Here is a 21,101-nt window from a genome sequence, read left to right on the forward strand (position 1 = left end):
GGCTGGCAGGCAGTACCCTCATTGGTGAGAATGCAGTCCCCCAGTGCCTGCCATGAGGCAAATAGTGGTTTGGAAGTAGTTGGCATGGATTTGCAGAGGGAAGATCGTGGCTGGCTAACCCAGTAACCTTCTACAATAGATAAACTAGGTGGTTGGATAAGGGAAGAGCAGGAAATGTTGCTTCTTGTGGCTTGAGCTGTCGCTGTCCCCTGTTACATCTCACAAAGCAGGGACCAGGTCAGTAGAGGATCGCTGGTCAGTACAGTGTGGTGCACTGCAAACTCACCCAGCTGCCAGGCTCAGGGGCATGCAGTCCCCCTGGAGGTCAGTCACAAGGGCTCTGTTCCAGGCCTTGACCCTGGGACCATCCCTGGGGATACCCAGGATGTGCAGCTGGCTGTAGCTGTGGCCCTGCTTGGAGTGGTCAGTACCCAGAGGTGCCTTCCCATCCTGTGGTCCAGGCTTGCACAGCTGCAGTGTCCATGTTGGCCTTGACCACAGGGAGATAAACTCTGCCAGCTGTGGGGTTTTTTTCCCTGCTTAATACCTCTTCTTCCATAGACTGTTGGAAGACTTTTTTGCTCGTGAAGGGAAAGGATTAATCTCAAAGTCAGTTCTGAGTCAGCTTTACCTACAGGATAGATGTTGGTATTTGCACTTGGAACAATTGCAAATACCCACAATTGCATTCCAGTGCTGTTCATTAGAAACTTTGACTGTTCAAAACTACAGAAGCTTGACATGGGTTAAATCTCCTTGCTTTCTTAGCTCATGTGTTGTCCCATTTTCATTTTTTTTTTTTTAACCAGTGGATACAGCCACAGAGAAAATACAGATAGAAATTGTCAGATAACTAGTGATATAAAAGAATTACAGATCATGCCGTGCTAATCATGGTTATGAATTTCTTGTGTAGGTTGAATTTGGTTGAAGCTTTTGTGATGGATCCAGAGCTACGTCAGTGCCTCCAGGAGGATCTGTTACGTCGCTTTCCAGACCTCAACCGGCTGGCAAAGAAATTTCAGAGACAAGCAGCAAACTTACAAGACTGTTACAGAATGTTCCAGGCTATCAATCAACTCCCTAATGTTGTACAAGCACTAGAGAAACATGAAGGTATTGCTACCTCCAACTATTCCCAATGTTTTGTGGTGTACTGATGATGCAAAGAAATAGAGCGTAGATTTCCAAAGATGACTTTTTTCCCTGTGTACTTTTGTTGCAGGAATAAAGCTTTAAACGCATTTGAGTTTTAAATGAGCTGAAATTCCAAAATGCCAATCAGATACTTAAGAATATTCATAGCCAGATCTTTGCAGGAAAATGTGTTCCAGTTAGTGTGTGTAGCTGGGATGCTTGAACTGTTGGGTGGTGGTGTGGGAATCTTTGACGTGGACTTGTCTCTAGGAGTTCCTGACCAGCTGTGTGTGTGCTGTGATCTTACAAACAAGATGCCATTCATACAATAGTGTTGTCATCCACTTTGGGTTGTAATTACACACAAAATCCCCCCAGTTTAAGTATTAGTGGTATAACTCAAATGGCTTTTTTTAAATCATAATGCTCCTGTATTTGATACAAGTAACATGGCAGGATTCCCTCCAGTCCTCATTAGTAGGAAGCACAATGCTGTGACAAGCAAGTCTAGAAAGTACAAAAGCTGCTATTTTTTTTCTTTTTCTGTGTATTACCAAGAAAATACAGAATAAGATCAGCATTCAATTTAGCAATAGCAGTTCTACCAGAAAGCTCATTTCTATTGAAGCCCATTAATTTGTTAGAAATTCCCTTTGTGTAAAGCAAGCACCAAAGCCTGAAAAACAAATATTGTTTGAAATTGTATGGCTACAAAAATTTCTTTCCTCTATTTGAGTAGAAAATAAAGCTACCCAGTGTCTTACACTTTTCTGTACTATAGTTTTACAACTTCAAGTAATGAAACTTCTACAATATTAATCTTAAAATAAATCAATTTTTGGTTATTGGCTGTGTTATTTCAAAGAGCATTTTAGATCTGAAACTCTGAAGGAACTGACAGCTGTAAGTCTTTTGCTTGTTTTTGTTTTTAAAGAGCTGTGTCACTATTCAGCTGCCTCAGTTGTGTCCATTTGGCTTTTCCAAACAGACTCTGCTTGTTTTAGCCTTGACATGGAGCTCTTGGATTCCCATCCTCTACTGAGGTGTTAGTTCAGAATGCTGGCTTCCTGTCTTTACTTCTTTTTATATTAGTTACCATTTGGATCAACAGAGTTCCTGTGTCATAACACTGGGGTAGGAAAACAATTCCATTTTTAGAGTTTTGAGGAGCAAACTGTGTAAGGCAAACTGCTCGCCATATGGAAAAGTTAATAGACTGCAAAAGGTTCTTCCTGTTCTACACATGAATCAGTTGGACTTAGGGCAATCACCAGCAGTATATTAAAGATAGTTTAAAATAGGTGGTGTGTTATTTTTATTTTTCTTTGTGCTTGTGCCACCTGTTCAAAGTACATGAATGGTCTGGTAATTCTCAATGTACATGAATGATTCAGACTGGATCTGGTAATTTCTCTGTTTCTGACTGTACAGAATGTTGTAACTCATCAAGGGATGGAAAGTCAGAAAGATTTTTGACAATTCTGAGTATGTGCCAGTTTCAGAACTCCCTTGCCTATGAATGGCTGTGGGGATATGGAGCAGCTATGGGGATAGAGAACAACCCCAAAGCCATCAGCTGTGACTGCCTTTCCCTCAAAATGAAGCACTGTTTTGTTGAAATCCTTGTTTTTATGGGTGGTGAAAGCTGAGGAGGGGGGTGACGAGTGGAGATGGCTTTTTTCTGGTTTGGCCATAAGAAGTCTGCATAAGATGGAAAAGAACTCTGAGTCATCAAATCATTTTGCTCTAGCTGGCAAAAGGGAGCAGTTGTTCATTACTCAGATTGCTGGGGCATGAAATTTGGGTCCTTTACAAGATTTCTGTCTTCAAGAAGCTGCTGAAGCATCTTCTCTCCTATCTCAAACAAACACTCTTTAAGTGTGTAAATATGCAGGATACAGGAATTGTGTGCTGGGTGTCAGTTGTGTTTTTTCCATGCTGTATACAGTGACTGAATACCCCTTACTGCTTGTTTCAGTGCTGTTCTTTCCCAGACTGTTGCACTGGTGTCTTACAGCCTGTTGTGATCAAACTTGGCTGTTTCCCATCCTTTGTCAGATCCAACTGATTATTCCTTACTCATAGTGGAAACGCATTTATCTATCAATGTGTCATCTTACTCAGTGCTACACTTACTTCATTTCTATTAGCCCAGTTTTCAAGGTGTTGATCTATTTCTGATTTATCTTATTCCAATATAAGCTACTGATAGCTTCCATATTGTTTATTTTAGCGACATTTATAAGCAGCCTTCTTTTCTGCGTTAATATAAATTCACGCATCTTAAAAAGATAAATGCTTCTCTGAGCCCTGGAGGAACTGATGTCCTTTCAGCTTGTTCATCTTTTGCAAGTGGGTGATGTGCTCTTTATCTGCACTCTGGTCATGGCATAAATCACAGATCTTGCACCTTGGCACCTCCTGTGACAGCATGCTGAATGCTTTAGAAGAGCCCACGTTAGCTCTGCAGAGTCCCCTTTGTCTCAGGCATTCAGTATTTCAGACAGATGTTGCACCATATGGATATTATCTACCTGTAGAAAACCTATACTGTATTTTATCCCCATTTCCATTGTTCTTTTCCTTTCATCCCACTTTCCATTGCACTATCAAAATGACTGGTGCACTTAATCATTGGGATTGGTCTGTTTTGCCAGGATAGAGCAGTGTCATTTTGCTGCCAAACTAACTGTGTGTTTCAAGTCTGAAGATTAGTGTTTTATTTTAATTGCCAGACAACATTTTTAAACCATATTAATAGTCAAGTCTTTAACATGTGTAATAAACACTTGTCTGTGCTTCAGTAAGTAAATTATGGTTTAAATTAAACCTGCACCTGGGCACAGATAGACTCTGTGATCAATATGCATCTCTGCTTTTGATGGTGCAAAGCTCTATTAGACTTCCTCTCAGTGGTTACTTTCCATCCTAATAATGTTGAGTAGGTGCAAAAGAGCATTTTTTTTTACTATGCATCTTTTCTATGAGTTAATGAATACAGGTGCAAGATGTTAGAGTTTAATTTAGAATTTTTCAGTGGTGTTTCTTGCTCATATTCTTATAATGCCAGGTGTTTTAAGAAAAGCATGTGCAAATAACTTCTGTAAACCCTCATTATTCGCTGACTCCACTGTTTTATTTCCTTCAAGTGCTGGATACCAAGTTTGAAGTTGGATTAAAAGTCAAAATAAATTTTGCAGTGTATCAGTTGGACCCATATAAATGAATGTATGTAAATACATCAGTATTTTATTTACTTAATAAATTAATGTATTCTAATTCTATTATATTCCAGCTTTTGAATGTGACATCTTTCTGTGGTGTCTGAGGTGTACCCTTCAAGTTTAAATAATGAAATGGCATCATGAAACTTCCCAACTCAAGAAAACAAATTAAAATAGCTACTTTAAGTTCAAGCACAATTGTTTTTCATTGATTCAAGAATATTGAAGCTCATTTCATTGTGTATGCCATGTATTCAGTCAGCTGGAGCACTGGGAACTGCTAAGCCCACTCTGAAGAATGGACATGAAACTTTTTCTGCTCTTCAGTTTCTTTCTTCTTTGTTGGCTGCTTTTATTTTATAGGTTGGTTTAGATGTGTCTTCTTACAGGAGGGGAAAAAACCAAGATATTAAGAGAGCAAGCAAGAAATTTGGAACTGAAAACAATCTTTATTTCATATCTCTTGGTTTTGAAGATTTTTAATCAGCAGAAAACTCCATTTTTGCAAGTTCAGTAATCTCTCAACAAGATGTAATCTTTTTTCTCAATTAATAGATATTAGTCAGTTTAGGGCTTTCACTATAAAAGTTTGAAGGACTGGGGAAGCAAAAAGGCATGGTAGAAAAAGAAATCAAAGCAAACTTTTTCTTTCTACTTCAGCTGAGAGAGCAGAGATTCACTTGGGTAATCATGTCCTCACTGTGTAACTTCTATAAATTTCTGTGGCATTTTTTCTTAGGAAAGGCTAGGACTTCTTTCTTAGTCTGGTAAGAAATTGAGAGGCTCTTGAATATCCAGAGCTTAATTCTGTATTTCTCTGTTAATGTGCAAAGTAAACATTAGAGGCAGCAACATGATTCTGTACATAATTCAGTGAGTCTAAGCTCATAGTATTGGATTCATTTTGAGGCATTTTTTATATATAATATAGTCAATAATGCTAATCCTTCTGTGATTAAATCATAACTTGAAGTGGCTGCAAAGATGTAAACTTGCATTTGCTGACAGAACGTTTCCACAGCTGGCTGCTGGATATAGGTGCTTATGTGTACCTGAAGAAAATACTTCCTTCACAAATTTGGCAATATCTGTGCATGTTAATTTAATTATGAACTGCTCTTGGTGTTCAATGCTTTTGGTGTTCCATGGACCTCCAGCCCATATGTGTTCTGTGCAGTTTGACTTGGTGCTACAGAGTATCTCTGTTAATTTTGATCCCTTCCTGTCTAGTGGAAGGAAGTTACTGCAAAGACCTGGTTATAACATGTGGCCTTTTTTTGTGGAAAACAAAAGCTGATAACATACACTTCAGTTGCTATGTCCATATGGTAATTACCAAATATTTCCAGTATTATGTAATATTTTATTAAGAAGAATTCAAAGCTGTGAGCCTGGAAGGTAAGACCCACATTTTTTGCAGAAGGCATGTCAACTTTTTATGTGCAAGAATTGGTAATATTCAGACAATGGGTTTGCTTTTATACTGTTTGTTGTTTTACTCATAGTAGAAGGGAATTAATACCGCCAGTTATGAACAAAGGTGACAGAATAGATACAGGCTTAATCAGAATGTAGATGGGATATTTAGAAAAATATCCCACCAATTTTAGAAAAAGGTACATGTGTTTCAGTGAAATAGTCATAGCCCATCTTTGTAAAATTCACCAGCTGAGCAGTTGTGTTGTTTATCTTGGATAAGTGAATTCTGGTAAATCTGTGGGGGTTTGTGAATGATAATTTTTTTGTTTGTTTGTAACAGGAGCTCACCAGATGTTGTTGTTGGCTGTATTTATAACACCTCTTAATGATATCTGCTCTGACTTCTCAAAGTTTCTGGAGATGATAGAAACAACATTGGACATGGAAAAGGTATGAAATGTTGTGTGGGCAGGGTTTACTCAGCAGTTAAAGTTTCTTATTGAGCTTTGCAATCTGCTCTATATGAACTAAATTTAATTGATCATCTGTATTAAGTAGCTAGTGATAATTTAGCTGTATATAGAAATATATGTTGCATTTAGAAATATATGAAGGCAGTTATTAATATATCAGAGTATTCAACAGGATATTCACCCACTATCTGAAATTATCCAGCCAGTGAAAAAATGCTTTGGGTGCATTGATGTTGTGGACCTGAAACTATTTTTTAAAGATCTCATCAGTATTAAAAGTGGAGAAGTAATTTTGTCATTTCTCTACTTTGTGTTTTTAAAGTTACAGTGATATGTCTCAAATCCAGGATGTAGCCTAGGATATGTTTATTACTTGGGAAGTCTTTTAGGATTTTCTTTTTTTTTTATTAACCAGGGGTTAGGATTTTCCTAAGTGAAGGTCTCAGCTGACTGCAGAAATAAGAGAACTACCTAAACATGTGCCAGACCTGGCAGGAAGGGCCATTTGTTGAACTTGTGAGAACTGCAGTGGGTTAAAAATTTTGAACATGCATACTTTTCTCTAAAGGCAGGAGCACTGTGTTTTCTTTCTTTGTATTGTGTTGTGCATCCATCAACTGCATTTTGCTGTTTATGGAAGGACTTGTTTGATTGACATGTTGCTGTAATTTGTGATGTATGGTAATGAAGAAATTTATAGCTTTATACCAGTTACAGACCATCTGTTGATGCAGTTTGTGTGCCCTGGGACTCTGTTTTCTTTAAAAGTAACAGCTGTTTAAGCCTTCACCCTTCATAGTCCAGCTCTTCAAGTTTCTTTTCAGGTTCTACTTTAAAAATGTTTTGTTGTCCTTCTAAACAGAATAACAAGTCAGTTATTTTTAGTCAAATCCCATGGAATCTGGCATGTTAAGCTTGATTTTTCCCCACCTTCAAGGTACTGGAAAATGTCTATAGATAAGCCAACACTGGTTTTACCAGAAGAATAAACCTTGTCCCTATGAACATTAGAATGTGAACTTTGACTTGAAATTCCTCTTGGATTTTGAGGGAGTTCAAATAATATAGGCAGTTCTATTCTGAGTGCAATTGAAGGATAGGTTGTCATAGCAACTAAATTATGTCAATAATCCATTCTAATATAAAAAGAAACATCTAAGTTCAAAAAGCGTGGGATATGGTTATTCATTTACCTAGCTGTAATAAAAGTTGAGAAACTGTCACTTCCATTCCTATTTATCTCAGAATCATAAGAGGCCTTTGAGAAACCATCTACTCCAACCTCCTCCTCAAGTCAGGGCAACTTCAAAGTTTGGTGGTGCTTTTGGTACATAGCCACCTGGCAGTGGAAGCACAGGGAAGGGAGAGAAAAAAAAGATGAAATACAACAAAGAGATGAAATGCTTCATCCTTGCCTCTGAAAATTTAAGCTTAGAGGGAACCGTGTCTGCTTTTCAACTCAAGAGCTGGATTGAAATTGGTAGGATTTTTGGTGACACTCTGTAGGTTTTTTTCCTAAACCTCTAGAGTCTCTTTTGGGGCAGAAATTACTGATTCAGAAACTTCACTTTCCAAAGGCTTCTTGTTTTGAAACACCCCATGCTCTGTCTTGATTAGCTGCCTAAGTCCAGGGTAGCAGAAATGATCATGTACATGACAATTTCATTCCCTCTGACTTCCCTTTTTACCCTGCCTACTGCTCAGTCATTTGTTTGCAAATAAATGTGCAGACAACTCCATTTCAGCAGAAAGGAGTCTGTTAAATTGGTATATTTTGGGTGTATGAAGTACATTATCTGAGAAAACAAGTATTTGAGATGTGTTTGTTTTGCAGTTGAACCAGACACCAACTATCACAAACAGCATTGCCTGACAACATTATATATTTATAAAAAATTTAGTGTGAATTATGAAGTAAATTCATTTCACTGTGTATGATCAGGAAGATTTTTTTTATTGCTTGTGTTCATATAAATTTTTTCCTGTTATTTTTCTCTAGGTGGAGAATCATGAATTTCTTGTCAAGGCTTCTTTTGATCCTAATTTAACAGAATTAAGAGAGAAGATGAATGAACTGGAAGAAAAAATGCAGTCGTTACTAAAGACTGCAGCCAAAGAACTAGGTAGGGTTTGGAACTGCCTTTCATTCATGTCCCCTTTGCAATCAGGTGATGAAAACTGGTATAAAGAAGTTAAAGGGTTAAAGGATGTTTGTATTATTATATGATTGAGTTGGGCTGATTTTGGTTGTTGCTGTGCAAGCTGTTGAAAACAGGGATTTTTAGCTTATAACTTTGCTTTAATTTTTTTTTAAACAGCATTCCAAATTATTTCAGAAATGATCATATATGTTAGAGAATCCATTTTGTACTACTGTAACTCATCAAACTCTTGGCTAGCTCTAGTTCTGTTTTACATTCTTTGAGTACCTGCACTTTTTTCCCCCCTTCTGTGCATTATCCTGTGTCCATTCAGCTTTCTTTTGATGTTCCTTGCAAAATGTCATTCAAAAGCAAATGAGACATTTAAAGTGTTGATTATCCTATGCAGAAAATTCCATGTGCAGCTGATGAATCAGGCATTGAAATATCAACTTTAAGAAAAAGAAAAAGCCACCAACTTTTAATACAAATATTGCAAGGAAAATTGACAACACTATACTTACTTTGGGTTACACCTTTAAGAGCTTGCATTTTTTTTTTGTTTTGTTTTGATTTTTTTTTTAGTGCAATTATGATACCTGGATGAGAAGAAGGAAAGCCAAGATTGTGTAGGGATGGAATGAGAAATCTTGTAATAGAACTATGTGTTAGTAGAAGGATCACAAGAGTAGAGGTGCTGTGCTAACAGCAGCAATGCAGAGTGTCCTTGCATTTTTCACCTTCTTGGAGAATTCATAGCAATAATTGAGAGCCTGATTTGAATATGCATTTTGAGAGCATTTTAAAGTAAGAGCAGAGAATGAATCCATAATGTATTTGTTTTTGGTCTGGGTATTTCTCATAGCTGTACAGAACCAAAGCAGGTCCATTCAATTAGATCATGTAAGAGAGGCTAAATCATGGGAACTGAGGGCTAGTGAACAGGAATAGCACAGGATGCAGGATTTGTGATAATACAACTGGTTTCTTTTTCTTTGTTTTCATCTGAAAGGTTTGGAAGCTGGCAAAAGTATCAAACTGGAGACAAATTCACAGTTTGGGCATCACTTTAGGGTAACGTGTAAGGAGGAAAAAGCTCTCCGTAACAATTCAAAATATGGAATCATTGATACACAGAAGAATGGTGTGAAATTTACTAACAGGTATGAGTTAGTAGATATTGGTGGTTTTTTAAGCCTGTTCTGAAAGGAATAGAATAGTTCCTTTATAATTATGCTGATAAACTGGATTCTCTACAAACTGTCACCTTTTTAATTGGCTCACAGATTGAAATATTGAGCAGGACTGGCATAGAGTTTATGTTAAAAGCTGCATTCCCCATTTTATGTTGCCAACTGTTGTCTATTTTTGGTCCTTTGACTTGGGCTAATTTCTCTGTTTTAGCTGCAGCAAATATCATAATTGCTTTTACTGTGAGTGTTTATACAGACACAAGCTGCATTAGGGAATTTATGTTTATCACCAAATGTGACATGCAGAATTTTGTTGCTGATTACCTTTTTTCCCTTTTTTCCAAATCCTCTGTAATTTCTGTTACTCTTGTGTATTGAACTTCAATTCTGTGGCACTTTTAATTGAGCTGTTAAAAAAAATTTAGGTCTTCAGTTTAATTGCATTGAGGCTGTTTCAGTGTGTCCTTGTCTGGACAGCAGTTCTGACACAGACCAGCTGAAAAGTCTGTATTTTTTGTTGAATTTTAGCTCTTTTAGAGTGTTTTAGCAGGAGCAGGGGCTGCATCAGTCATCAGATATTTTTCTGTTCTTCAGTGTTTTTATGCAGAGGAAACAAAGTAGAAAGAAATTATTACCCAATTCTTGCATGTGCAGAATTGGGTAATAATTTAAGTTGAAGGCTACTTCTTATCCCTCACTCAAAGCACCTTGGAAATGAGATCCTATCTCAAGCTTAGATGGGGTAGCCCAGGGCTTTGTCTAAGTGCCCATCCTCTATAAGTATCCTTCACAGCCTCGTGGGCTCAAGTTTCAGTGCTGAATTACTATTTATGAAAACTTTGCTCATCAGATCTAATGAGAATTTTCCTAATCAGATCTAAGGAGAATTTTCCTCGCAGAAATTTGGGATCTTAGGATCTCATTCTTTTGCTCTGCACCTTCAAGGAGAGTCTGTTGCCTCTTCCTTCCAGGCTGATCTCAGATTCTCTCAGCCTGGGCAGGCATCTCTCTCAGCCTGGTCCTTGTGTGCCACATGCTCCAGCTCTGTACCTTGTGGTGAGCATCTGCTCCAGGTTCAGTGTTGGGAAGACAAAGCCCAAAACCAGAGGTGTCATCTCAGGAGTCCTGAGTAGAGGGGAAGAATGACTTCCTTCAACATGCTGGGTCCACTCTAGCTAGAGCAGCCAGCATGGGCTTGTCCGTCTCTGCCTCAGGGCCACTCTGCTGGCTTGTGCTTGATGGTGTAGAGACTGGTTTCTGTTAATCACTCACTTCCATAGTTATAAATAGTTTGAAAAGAAGGGCAAACATATTGGTTCACACCAGCCAATGTGCTGGAGTCAGGAGCCAGGACATCCCTCTGGCTGTCCTGAGCAGCCAAGACCCTGCCAGGGGGCTCAGAGACCCTGGCACAGAGCCCAGAATTCCTGTGGTTTTGATTATGACCTGTGGAGTAAATTACCAACCTTAGATGAAGATCTGCAAGCCATGACAAATTAAGTAGAATGATAGTGAATTTATCACAGGGTGAAAAAGTAGATTTTGGGGTTTTTTACAATGGGGATTCAGCGGGGCAAGATGGAGGGATCTGGGTGTGTCCAGCCTTTCTCCTTCTTCTTCTTGGCTTCCATCTTCTGCTGTGATGTTGGCACTTACAGATTGGTTTAGAGTAGAAGCTCACTGTCTAACATAGGTGATAGGTACTGGAAAGTAAACATTGTATACATAGTTTTTAGTATAAAGACATAACACAGGCCCTGGGGCAGGCAGAGTGCCTGGAACTGTCCTGCTGGACAGACCTCAGCAGGACAGGAGAAAGAATTTTATAGGTAAGATACAATAAACAACCTTGTGACTGAGAAATGAAGAGCCCTGACTCCTTCTTCAGGTGCCAGGCTGGGAAAAGAGACTTTGGAACTCTTCTCGGGGTCACTCTGGCCAGCTAGAGACCCTGACATGCTGGTGTATTTCACACCAATTTACTTAAATGAACAAAGTGTAAACCTTAATTGCATTTTGTTTTAACATTTATTCGGAGGATATTTTTTAAAAACATCCATGAAATGTAAAACAGCTTTTTCCTGGTTCCAAATATGTTGTGAATCTAAATGTATGATGAAGTTAGGCTTTTCTGTAACTGAGAAGATGTACTTAGAACCTGTACTTTGTCATCTGTTACTTTCCCTTAGTGAGACAGCCCGTGCATCACTAATAAAAAAGAATTCTCTGTACTTAGTTAAGTTATAGTTGCTTCTGTAGGTGGTACTTGCAGCACAAGACTGACTTCTGCCTATAGTGTGGGCACACGACTTGGGTGTGTTTCTTATTCAGTATTGCAGACTCCTGTTCTTTGTTTGGGAGACAAGCTTGAGAAGAATAAAAACTTGTTTAAATTCTTGTCTTTATTTCAGCTTACCTTAGTTGGAAGATCAGCACCTGTTCATAGTGACAGTAATTAATTTAGGTTTTTACTAAATGAAAGAAGTCAATGCCTTCAGATCTGATAAGCCTGTTGTAGGACTCTGGGCTAATTACACAGTTGCTTAGCAGCAAAATGTGGCAAAATAGCCAGAAATTTGAAGAGCTAGTCCTTATCACACAGCAGTTCTATAATAAACATAGATGATGTCATGTGTTGATGCTAGAATTTCTGGTTTGGCTCTTATGGGTGATCTTAAACTTGGAATTAATCTTGAGGCCTGGTGCCTTGGTGTGGATGAATTGTAGGTCAGTTGCTTTGTGGTCTTTGTGCTGAACATTGCTGTTAAAACAGCTGGGGACACTTGGCATAGACTCTGATGAGGAGGCCAAAAGTTTGGCATTGTAGGTGAAGGCAGAACAACACAGCTTCTAAATACTCTTGTTTTGTTCACAGCAAACTGAGTGCCATCAATGATGAATATATAAAGAACAGGGAAGAGTATGAAGAGGCTCAGGATGCAATTGTTAAGGAAATCATTAACATTGCTTCAGGTGAATATGCCACTGTTGATGTGTGTCACAGTCTGGAGTGCTGGGAGGGAGGACTTGCTGTTTCTTTGAGGGACTTTTACAGAGACAAACTGTAATATTGCCCAAAGAATTGGTGTCAAAAATGAGGTGTGGCTTTCAGACAGTTGTTGAAAGTTTGAAGTATGAATTGTCTTCTGTTGCCAGACCCTTTCCTGGCATTGCTTCAGATGTGCAGTGATGAGGTTTGTGCAAATGCTAATCCCATAATAGGAGCAAAAATAAGGCCTTAAGGGTCACATCTATCCTTCACCTACCTCCCTGACTCTGGGCATCTTCACCCAGACAGCAGAGCAGAATAGGTAAAGGACAACAGAGAACTGAAGGAGTGGGACCTGAGGTCTAAGAGCATTGATAAGCAGTATATGATCAAGTTAGTTGCTGCTTACATGGTAATAAATATTATTGGTTTCCTAAGTTATTTCCCTATATTTTGCTCCAAGATTGCCTACTTACAGGGCATTCTTTACTATCCTTCACCAAAACCAGAAGGGACACTGGGGAATTTGGGCTGTAGACTCTAGTTCCTCATCCCTTTCACAGAAGAAACCAAACACCAAAACTTCAAAAGCCAAACAAAAGAACTTCCAAAGCTGGTACTGGGGATGCTGGGCCATCTATCCTAGTGTCACAGGCTCTGTATCTGACAGACCCCTCCTTCCCATCATTCCCACAAACACAGGTGGCTGCTGTGTCTCAAGTGTCTTTTCTTGTGTGAGCATCAGAGTGCTGTGTATTGTTCATGAAGGAAACTTACTGGATTTCCAGCTGAGGGAAAATAATCAGCATGGCCTCACCTCCTCCTTTCCTTAGTCTGAGGAAGTCTCCGTGTATTCAAGGCATGGGAACCTCAGGATTGCATCCTAGGCTCTCCCAGGAGTTGACTTTCCTCTTGAAGAAAATTGTTACTGCAGATGAATTACTTGCTGGACTCAGTGTAGGCTTCAAGGTACCTTCTCAGCAGGAGTAAAAGACTAGTTACTGGCACTGAGCTCCATCTCCTGTGTGCACACCAGGTTATGCAGAGCCCATGCAGACCATGAACGACGTGATAGCCCAGCTGGATGCCATTGTCAGCTTTGCCCACGTGTCCAACGGGGCTCCCGTGCCCTACGTGCGGCCCGTGGTGCTGGAGAAGGGCCAGGGCAGGATGGTGCTGAGAGGGGCCCGGCACCCCTGCATCGAGGTGCAGGACGAGGTGGCCTTCATCCCCAATGACATCACCTTTGAGAAGGGCAAGAAGATGTTCCACATTATTACTGGTAAATATTGCCCATCTCTTCTTTGTTTGTTATTTACTTTGTGAATGTCTCGGGTATTTCCAATAATGATGTCTTTTTAAAAAGGAAAAACCGAACCAGCAACAGGCAAAACAAATCAGCAACCTAATAAAATTCTGTCAAAACAATTTCTCTCATCAAGGGCGAGCAGCTACTGAGTTATCATCTTTCTGCATGGGGAATAAGATTTAGCTCTGGAAAAGAAGGGAGGGTATTTTGTAAGCTATTATTTATTGCTAGTTTTGATTATATTTTTTTAAAAAGTGTCCACAATGTTCATGTTACCTTTGACTGTGGATATTCTCTATATTTCTGTACATACAGGCACAGTTCTCATCATCCAAACTAACAGTAATGGAGTTGGTTATTGTAATTTTAGTTGTAGTGCACTGTTTGGTGAAGGTGATCACTAATTTACAAATAGTCATTTGTGAAGAAAAGAGAGGCTGCTGGACAGTAGAAAATAAGAAATTAGTCCTTCCCTAAAGTAAGATCTTAGTGAATGTAACTCCACAAACCAGGCAACCTTAGGAGCTGAAAAGCCTGACCCTGCTAAAGTGGTTTGGAAAATTCCACTAGGCATCAATTGTACTTTGTTAGTGTTTTCTTTGTGAAGCATTAAAGTTGATTTTAAATGCAAAACATGTTTCAATGACTGTACCATTTTTTACCCTTTTCTCTGGTGTAATTAAGATAATTTTACTACACACTAAAACATTTTTAGTGTTTATAGATTTAATTGAATCTAAATTTCCATCCAGATGTCCTTAACATACGTTCTGAGTGGCAAAGATCTGAAATTAGAGAATAATTAATGAGCACTTCTAACATAATCAAAAAGAAAAATCAAAAATCTGAATTAATGCATGGTAACACGCTTCTTTTTCTGGTTAGCGAAAGTGTAAAATTGGCTTTAATTATCAGTTTTCTGGATAGTACTTTTTTTTCATTTGTATTTCAGTTAAAATTAACTGCTTAATATCTGGGTTTGCTGATTCTGAGTGACTCATTAGCTTGTACCCAGTCTGTAACTGAGCTGTTTAATTTTTACAGAGAAATTGTAATAGTAGTTTCTAATAATTTGTTTTCACCTCAATTCTTAAGCAGAAATAAATACTGATAATTTTTTAATTTAAAGCTTATTAGTTTTAGGTATGAATACATGTTTTAGATGACTGCTTATACTTCTGAAAAGTATCAAAACTTATGAAGGCCCCTGATTTTCTGTGATCACCTTTCTTTTGAAAAAGGAGCATTCAGTAAGACAAACAATCAAGCCTTGTTAGCCCTGGAGCCACTTGTTGCACCTGTTACACAAGTTTGCTGCTCTTTTGTGGGAAGAAAGTAATAAATTTAAACACTCTTTGTTCTAATTTAGAGCCTGTTCTCCTTTTAAAAAACTGTTGAATTGTAAAAAGATGATGCTTTTTCAATTAATTTTTTGAAAATTTCTTCTTTAGGCCCTAACATGGGGGGAAAATCAACATACATCCGGCAGACAGGGGTGATTGTTCTCATGGCCCAGATTGGGTGTTTTGTGCCCTGTGAGTCTGCAGAAATTACCATTGTGGATTGTATCCTGGCTCGGGTGGGAGCAGGAGACAGCCAGCTCAAAGGAGTGTCTACTTTCATGGCTGAGATGCTGGAAACTGCCTCAATCCTCAGGCAAGTCCTGTGCTTCTGTTTGATTGTCTTGGTGGGGGTTGATGGGCAAAGAAGTGCTTTAAGAGAAGTGCATTTGAGATTTTTCTTTTGTGGTGAATCTTGGTGGAGAATTGTCACATTCACATTTTCTGAAAAATCCCTTTGCCCAGGATTTTTCTCCTGGGAAGCTGAGAAGCCTCAGAGAAGAAGGAAAACAATAATTATGTCATTTGCTTCTCCTGTGTTTTGCTCATGTGGAATGTGTTTGAAGATTGTTTACCCACAAGTGATTGTTTCATTGGTTTCATGTGAATTATTTTGACTCATTGGCCAATCAGTGCCAAGCTGTGTTGAGACTCTGGAGAGAGTCACGAATTTTCATTATTATCTTTTCAGCATTCTGTAAGTATCCTTGCTGTATTCTTTAGAATAGTTTAGTATAGTATTCTTTAATATAATATAGTATCATAAAATAATAAATTAGCCTTCTGAGAACATGGAGTGAGATTCATCATTACTGCCTTAGTCTGGAGGCAACCCAAATACAATAGAGAATCTCAAGTTCTTTTTAGCTGGTGCATAAGTTCTGGAAGTAGCCTTCTCTTTATTCCAGTGGTCAATACAGAGTTGCTACCAAGAGGCCAAAGTCTAAATGGGACCAAGAACCTAGTGTGGAATGATCTGTGTGATGCTGTGTCTGCACTATATTTGTTAATAAGAAGGGTCTTTTGCTTCTTCCATGCTCTGCATCCACAGCATAACCTGTGATACTCCAAAATCCAGAGTTCATGCTGCTATCAGACATTAACAAATGCTCTTGTGCTTTTAGGACAGCAACTGAGAACTCCCTGATTATCATTGATGAGCTGGGAAGAGGAACTTCCACCTACGACGGCTTTGGCTTAGCCTGGGCTATCTCAGAATACATTGCCAGCAAAATCTGTGGGTTTGCCATGTTTGCTACACACTTCCATGAGCTCACAGCTCTTGCTGACCAAGTGCCAACAGTCAATAACCTCCATGTCACTGCTCTGACCAGCGATGACACACTCACCATGCTTTATCGGGTCAAGGAAGGTAAGGCTGGGTCTCAGCTTTGAGAAAAGTGTGAGAGACCTGAGAGAGAAAAATATCAATGTGTGGATTTTTTGTTTTGGGTTTTGTTGTTGTTGTTATTTGGTGGTTTTTTGTTTGTTTGTGGGTTTTTTTGGTGATTTGTTTTGGTTTGTTTTTTGTTTGGGGTTTTTTGGTGGTTTTGGGTTTTTTTGGTTTTTTGCGTTTTTTTAGGTGTTTTTATGGGTTTTTTTGTTATTGTTGTTTTTTGGTTTTGTTGGTTTTTTGTTTGTTTGTTTTTTTACCTTATTTTGCTTTTGTTTTTTGGGGGATTTTTTTGGTTGTTTTGTGTTTGCGTTTTGGTTTTTGGTTTTTTTTGTTTTGTTTTTTTGTTAAGGTTGGGATTAAATATGTGAGATAGTGTTTGTCGTTCAGATTTAGATGTTTCTTAGTGTTTATGTATACTACACTCTTATAAGTTGTGAGTTCTGCAGTGCTTTACTAATAAATTAAAAAATGGAGCCATATTTCTCTTTGTAGAAGGTCTTTTAAGGATAAACTGTTTAGGATAAAAGGATAAAATTAAGAAATAGCACTTAAATTATTTTTATTTTTAACTTAATAACTAACTACTTGTGACCCTCAATGTGGACTTTATCTAGTTACACAACATTACTTAAACTCATGAAGGAGAAGGATTAGCTTCTGCTCTAAAATTTCTGTTTTGTTTTATATATATTACTATATTCAAGAACTTAAAACTCCAAGTTTTTTATTATGTGATATTACACTTTCTATTCAAACTACACACTTATAGTCCTAGTTCTATTGTTCAGTTTTGGAAGTTTTCTCTATGGCTTCAGGTTAATTGCAGTGTTCTCTTGGGGGTCAGTGCTTGTCAGCGCAGAAAGTCAAAAATTCTCAGTAACCAGGGTTCCAGCATTAATGGGAAAAAAAAATCCTCCCCCAATTTGTGTCATTTGCCAGGCTTGGGGTAATATTATAGATATATATATATAGATAGATATATATGTAGTTCTCTGTCCATGGAGAGTGTGTGTGACAGAAGCTCTGTGTGAACACAGTAGGTGATGATGTTAATGACTATTTCTTAAGCTGTCTAGGCTATTTCTGCCACTCAGGTTGATGCTTTTGAGTTGCTCCCTTTTTCTTTTTTAAAGAAGAAGGGTTCCAGAAGGTTATTTTCAGTTTTCCTAAAACAGCTATTTTAACCTGCTGATGGAAGAGACTTACATTTCTTAAACTGTTCTTTTAAAAGAAATGAGTGCACCTTTTATGTGCTGACAGTTTTTAATAATGGCTATTTCATTGTAATAAGACTTAGTCTTACATTGCCCAATTTATACAGGAGTTTGATATAGGAAATATCATATGGGTAATTTTTAGCAAATGGCATCACAATAAAAGAAGAAGTAGCCTGGTTTGTTAGTATAATTGCTGTTAGATGTATTTAATTAAAGTCTTTTAGTGGATCCAGTTATTCCTTTCAGTATTAAATTAAACAATTTTTAATTAGGCATAATTTCATCTATTCCTCTTGTTTCCCTGTATCCCCATCATTTGTTTTTGTTCCCTTCAGTAGGAGCCTGTATTTATTGCTAAATAAAGCAGAGCTGTAACTGTGCCTTGCAAGGTGTGTCCATTTATGGCATTTCTAATTTAGATGTGAACTCTACAGTGATTTTGAATTGTTCTCACTAGAGTATTTCAGTCCAGTTGGCAACCTCTGGGCTGAGGTTTTGATTTAAAATGTGGGCAGAGTGCTCCTTCTCACTCTGTGTACCTCTTCATTTTCCTCTTCTGAGTTCCACAGCAGAGGAATGACTTAGGTAACACTTCAATGGGTAGAGCAGGGTTACTGTAGAACACTCTGGCTATCCTGGATCTGATACCTTGCTGGTTTTACTCCTATGACATTACTAACTTACTACTTTTTACCCATTTCTTCTGGTTTTAAGTCCATTAAATTACTTCATTTCTTGCCCGTAGATTACATGTATGACCGCTTCTAATTTTGTGTTCTCCTCTGGCTATAATCTTGCAGCTAGCTTTTGGGTACTTTCCTGTGAAGCTGTGGGAGACTGCTCTGAGCAAGGGGAATCACAGTAGGAGCAGAAGTAAGGGATGCTCCTGAGGAATGCCCAGTTTTTGCTTGAATATTACTCCAAATTGCTGTGGCTCTGGTTCCCACTGGAGAGGAGGTGTCTGTGGTTCTTTCCTAGTTTGCTGTTCCCCATCTTCTCCAGCACATGTTGAGCTCCTTCCACAAAGTGCATGCTCGAATTGGTGCTTAAAAGGTGACTTAGTGTGGCATTGGAACTGAATAAAAATAGTCATAAAAATAGTCATGAACTGCTGCACATGGATACCAAGTGGATTTTGTGCAGCAGGAGATGGTGATGTACAGAATCTGCCAACAAGCCATCTTTAGGTGCCTTAGTTTGAGCATGTTGATTGAGGAGGGAGTCAATATACACTGTATCAAAACCTTCTACATCCTTTGGAACAGCAGCTCCTACAATAAAGCCCCCTAATATTCCCCAGACTGTTGGGTGGGTTCTCTTTCTTCAACCCACTCCTTTTGATTTTAAAATCTGTATTAATTCAGCCATTCTGGTCATGATAAGAACTGTAGAAACCCAGTTTCATATTTTTCGTCAGTCAGTTTTGCCATTTTTAGTCATACACATCTTTGTACGTGCAAGGTCTTTTCATGCCACCCATTTTCTTGGAAGTGCTGTTGAGCATGGAGACACAATTTTTTTATCTATCTACTTAAACCTCTGTCAGAGGAGATGCAACACTCTGAAATATTCAGCTTTAAATACCTGGTCTCCAATCAGATACACATCTCTCACCTAAGTTTCTGCATTTAGTGTTGTGCTCTTTCCCTTTTGGGGTTGTCATATTGCTCCATCAGGGATGTGCATATAGGCAGCTCAGATACAGCTGTGTTTTGAAACAAGTAGCAGGTTTGATGTTGTTTGAAATGTATAACCAGACCTGAAAAGCATGACAAGGAACTTTTTTACAGTGTTTTCAACCATGTCTTTTTGCTTCAAGAGTGACAAAATCACCAGAGGAGGAGACACATGAAATGCTGTTCTCCAGGCCCCTGCTCAGGATTCTCTGAGCTGAGAACTGAGTTAGCTCTGGGTCTGGGCAGGTGTGTCTTTTTAAAACAAAATCAAGAAGACAAATCCCTGCTTAAATGGGTTCCTTTCCTTTAAGAAACCTGAGAGATTACAGGGTTAATAAAACAGAAAAAGTCTAAATGCTAAGTATTCCTTCACCTATTCTTTGGTTATCTGGTATTTAATAGATTATTAGTTAACAAAAAAAACCCCTACTGTCATTTTGCAAGTGTAATTAATTTATTCTTAACTCCTTTTTGGAGACCAGAATTAAAAGGCTGTAGCAATATCTGTGGGAGGACAAATGGAATTATGATAATGTAAACAAATAAGAATTGATAGATTTTTATAGAGGGCTTTTGATACTGAAGTGAAAATTGTTTTATGTAACTGTGTATAATTTACATATTCTGAGTAATTAAGAGGACTTTTCTCGAACACGTTATGAACAGTGTATTAATTGATGTAAGTGTGAAGTTACAGTTGAGAGATTTTGATATAATTAAAGATGACTCCTGAAGACTGAGGAATTGTGTGGTACAGATGCAAAGGAGGAGAGAGATGATAAAGAATACAACATTTTTAATATTTGTCTATACACACACACATATATATTTATATAGGTATAGAGTAAATGTCAGAGGTACCTATTAAAAACATGCAAATTATTATATTCTACAGACTGTGCCAGAATACTTTAGTAAAAATAATTGTTCAATTTGATTCAAATACTAGAGGGAAATACTCTCTGTCTGAAGAGTTTTCTATTTCTTCTCAAAGCACTTTGGAGCTCTGCAATTACTGCTCTAATAGAGCCTAATTAAATAAGAGCATATTAATTAAATAAGAGCATATTCTTTGTGTAATCATTTTTAGTAGAAAAGGTAAATCAGAAAGTGTTGAGGAGAAACAAATAATGTCACACACTTAATTTTTCAGAACAGAGAACTATTACAAGCATGTCCATGTAATCTCTGTGTAGCCATATTGTCTTCTAAGAATTCTTAACTGGGTTTTTTTCCTCTGCATCCAGGTGTTTGTGACCAGAGTTTTGGAATACATGTAGCAGAGTTGGCGGCTTTCCCAAAACATGTGATAGAAAGTGCAAGAGAGAAAGCATTGGAGCTGGAGGAGTTTCAAAACATTGGCAAGTCCAAGGAATCTGAAGGAGAGCCACCAGCCAAGAAATTATACAGAGAAAGAGAGGTTTGCTGTCAGAAATATTTTTTAAAATTTGAATTGCTGAAGCAAAATCATTTAAGGATTCAGATTCCCCCAAAGCCTGAGGATAATTACCCTGTAATGTATTTTTCCATTACAAAATGGCTTGGCTACAAGGTTTGCTAGGAGTTGAGGAGATGTTCAGGGCTAGT

The 21,101-nt window shown here is 38.1% G+C and overlaps 1 protein-coding gene across 1 annotated transcript in view; it reads left to right on the top strand.

Moving 5' to 3' along the window:
- Positions 1 to 21,101, top strand: part of MSH2 (mutS homolog 2) — a 48,526-nt gene that overhangs the window by 25,125 nt on the left and 2,300 nt on the right. Inside the window, exons 7-15 of the mRNA XM_054629095.2 lie at positions 917 to 1,116; positions 6,121 to 6,230; positions 8,253 to 8,376; positions 9,407 to 9,557; positions 12,463 to 12,560; positions 13,613 to 13,858; positions 15,337 to 15,541; positions 16,350 to 16,597; positions 20,762 to 20,934. Of these exons, the coding sequence (XP_054485070.1) occupies positions 917 to 1,116; positions 6,121 to 6,230; positions 8,253 to 8,376; positions 9,407 to 9,557; positions 12,463 to 12,560; positions 13,613 to 13,858; positions 15,337 to 15,541; positions 16,350 to 16,597; positions 20,762 to 20,934 (1,555 nt within the window). The remainder of the gene's footprint in view (positions 1 to 916; positions 1,117 to 6,120; positions 6,231 to 8,252; positions 8,377 to 9,406; positions 9,558 to 12,462; positions 12,561 to 13,612; positions 13,859 to 15,336; positions 15,542 to 16,349; positions 16,598 to 20,761; positions 20,935 to 21,101) is intronic.

Source organism: Agelaius phoeniceus, chromosome 3, assembly GCF_051311805.1.
Source record: "Agelaius phoeniceus isolate bAgePho1 chromosome 3, bAgePho1.hap1, whole genome shotgun sequence".
NCBI lineage: Eukaryota > Metazoa > Chordata > Aves > Passeriformes > Icteridae > Agelaius > Agelaius phoeniceus.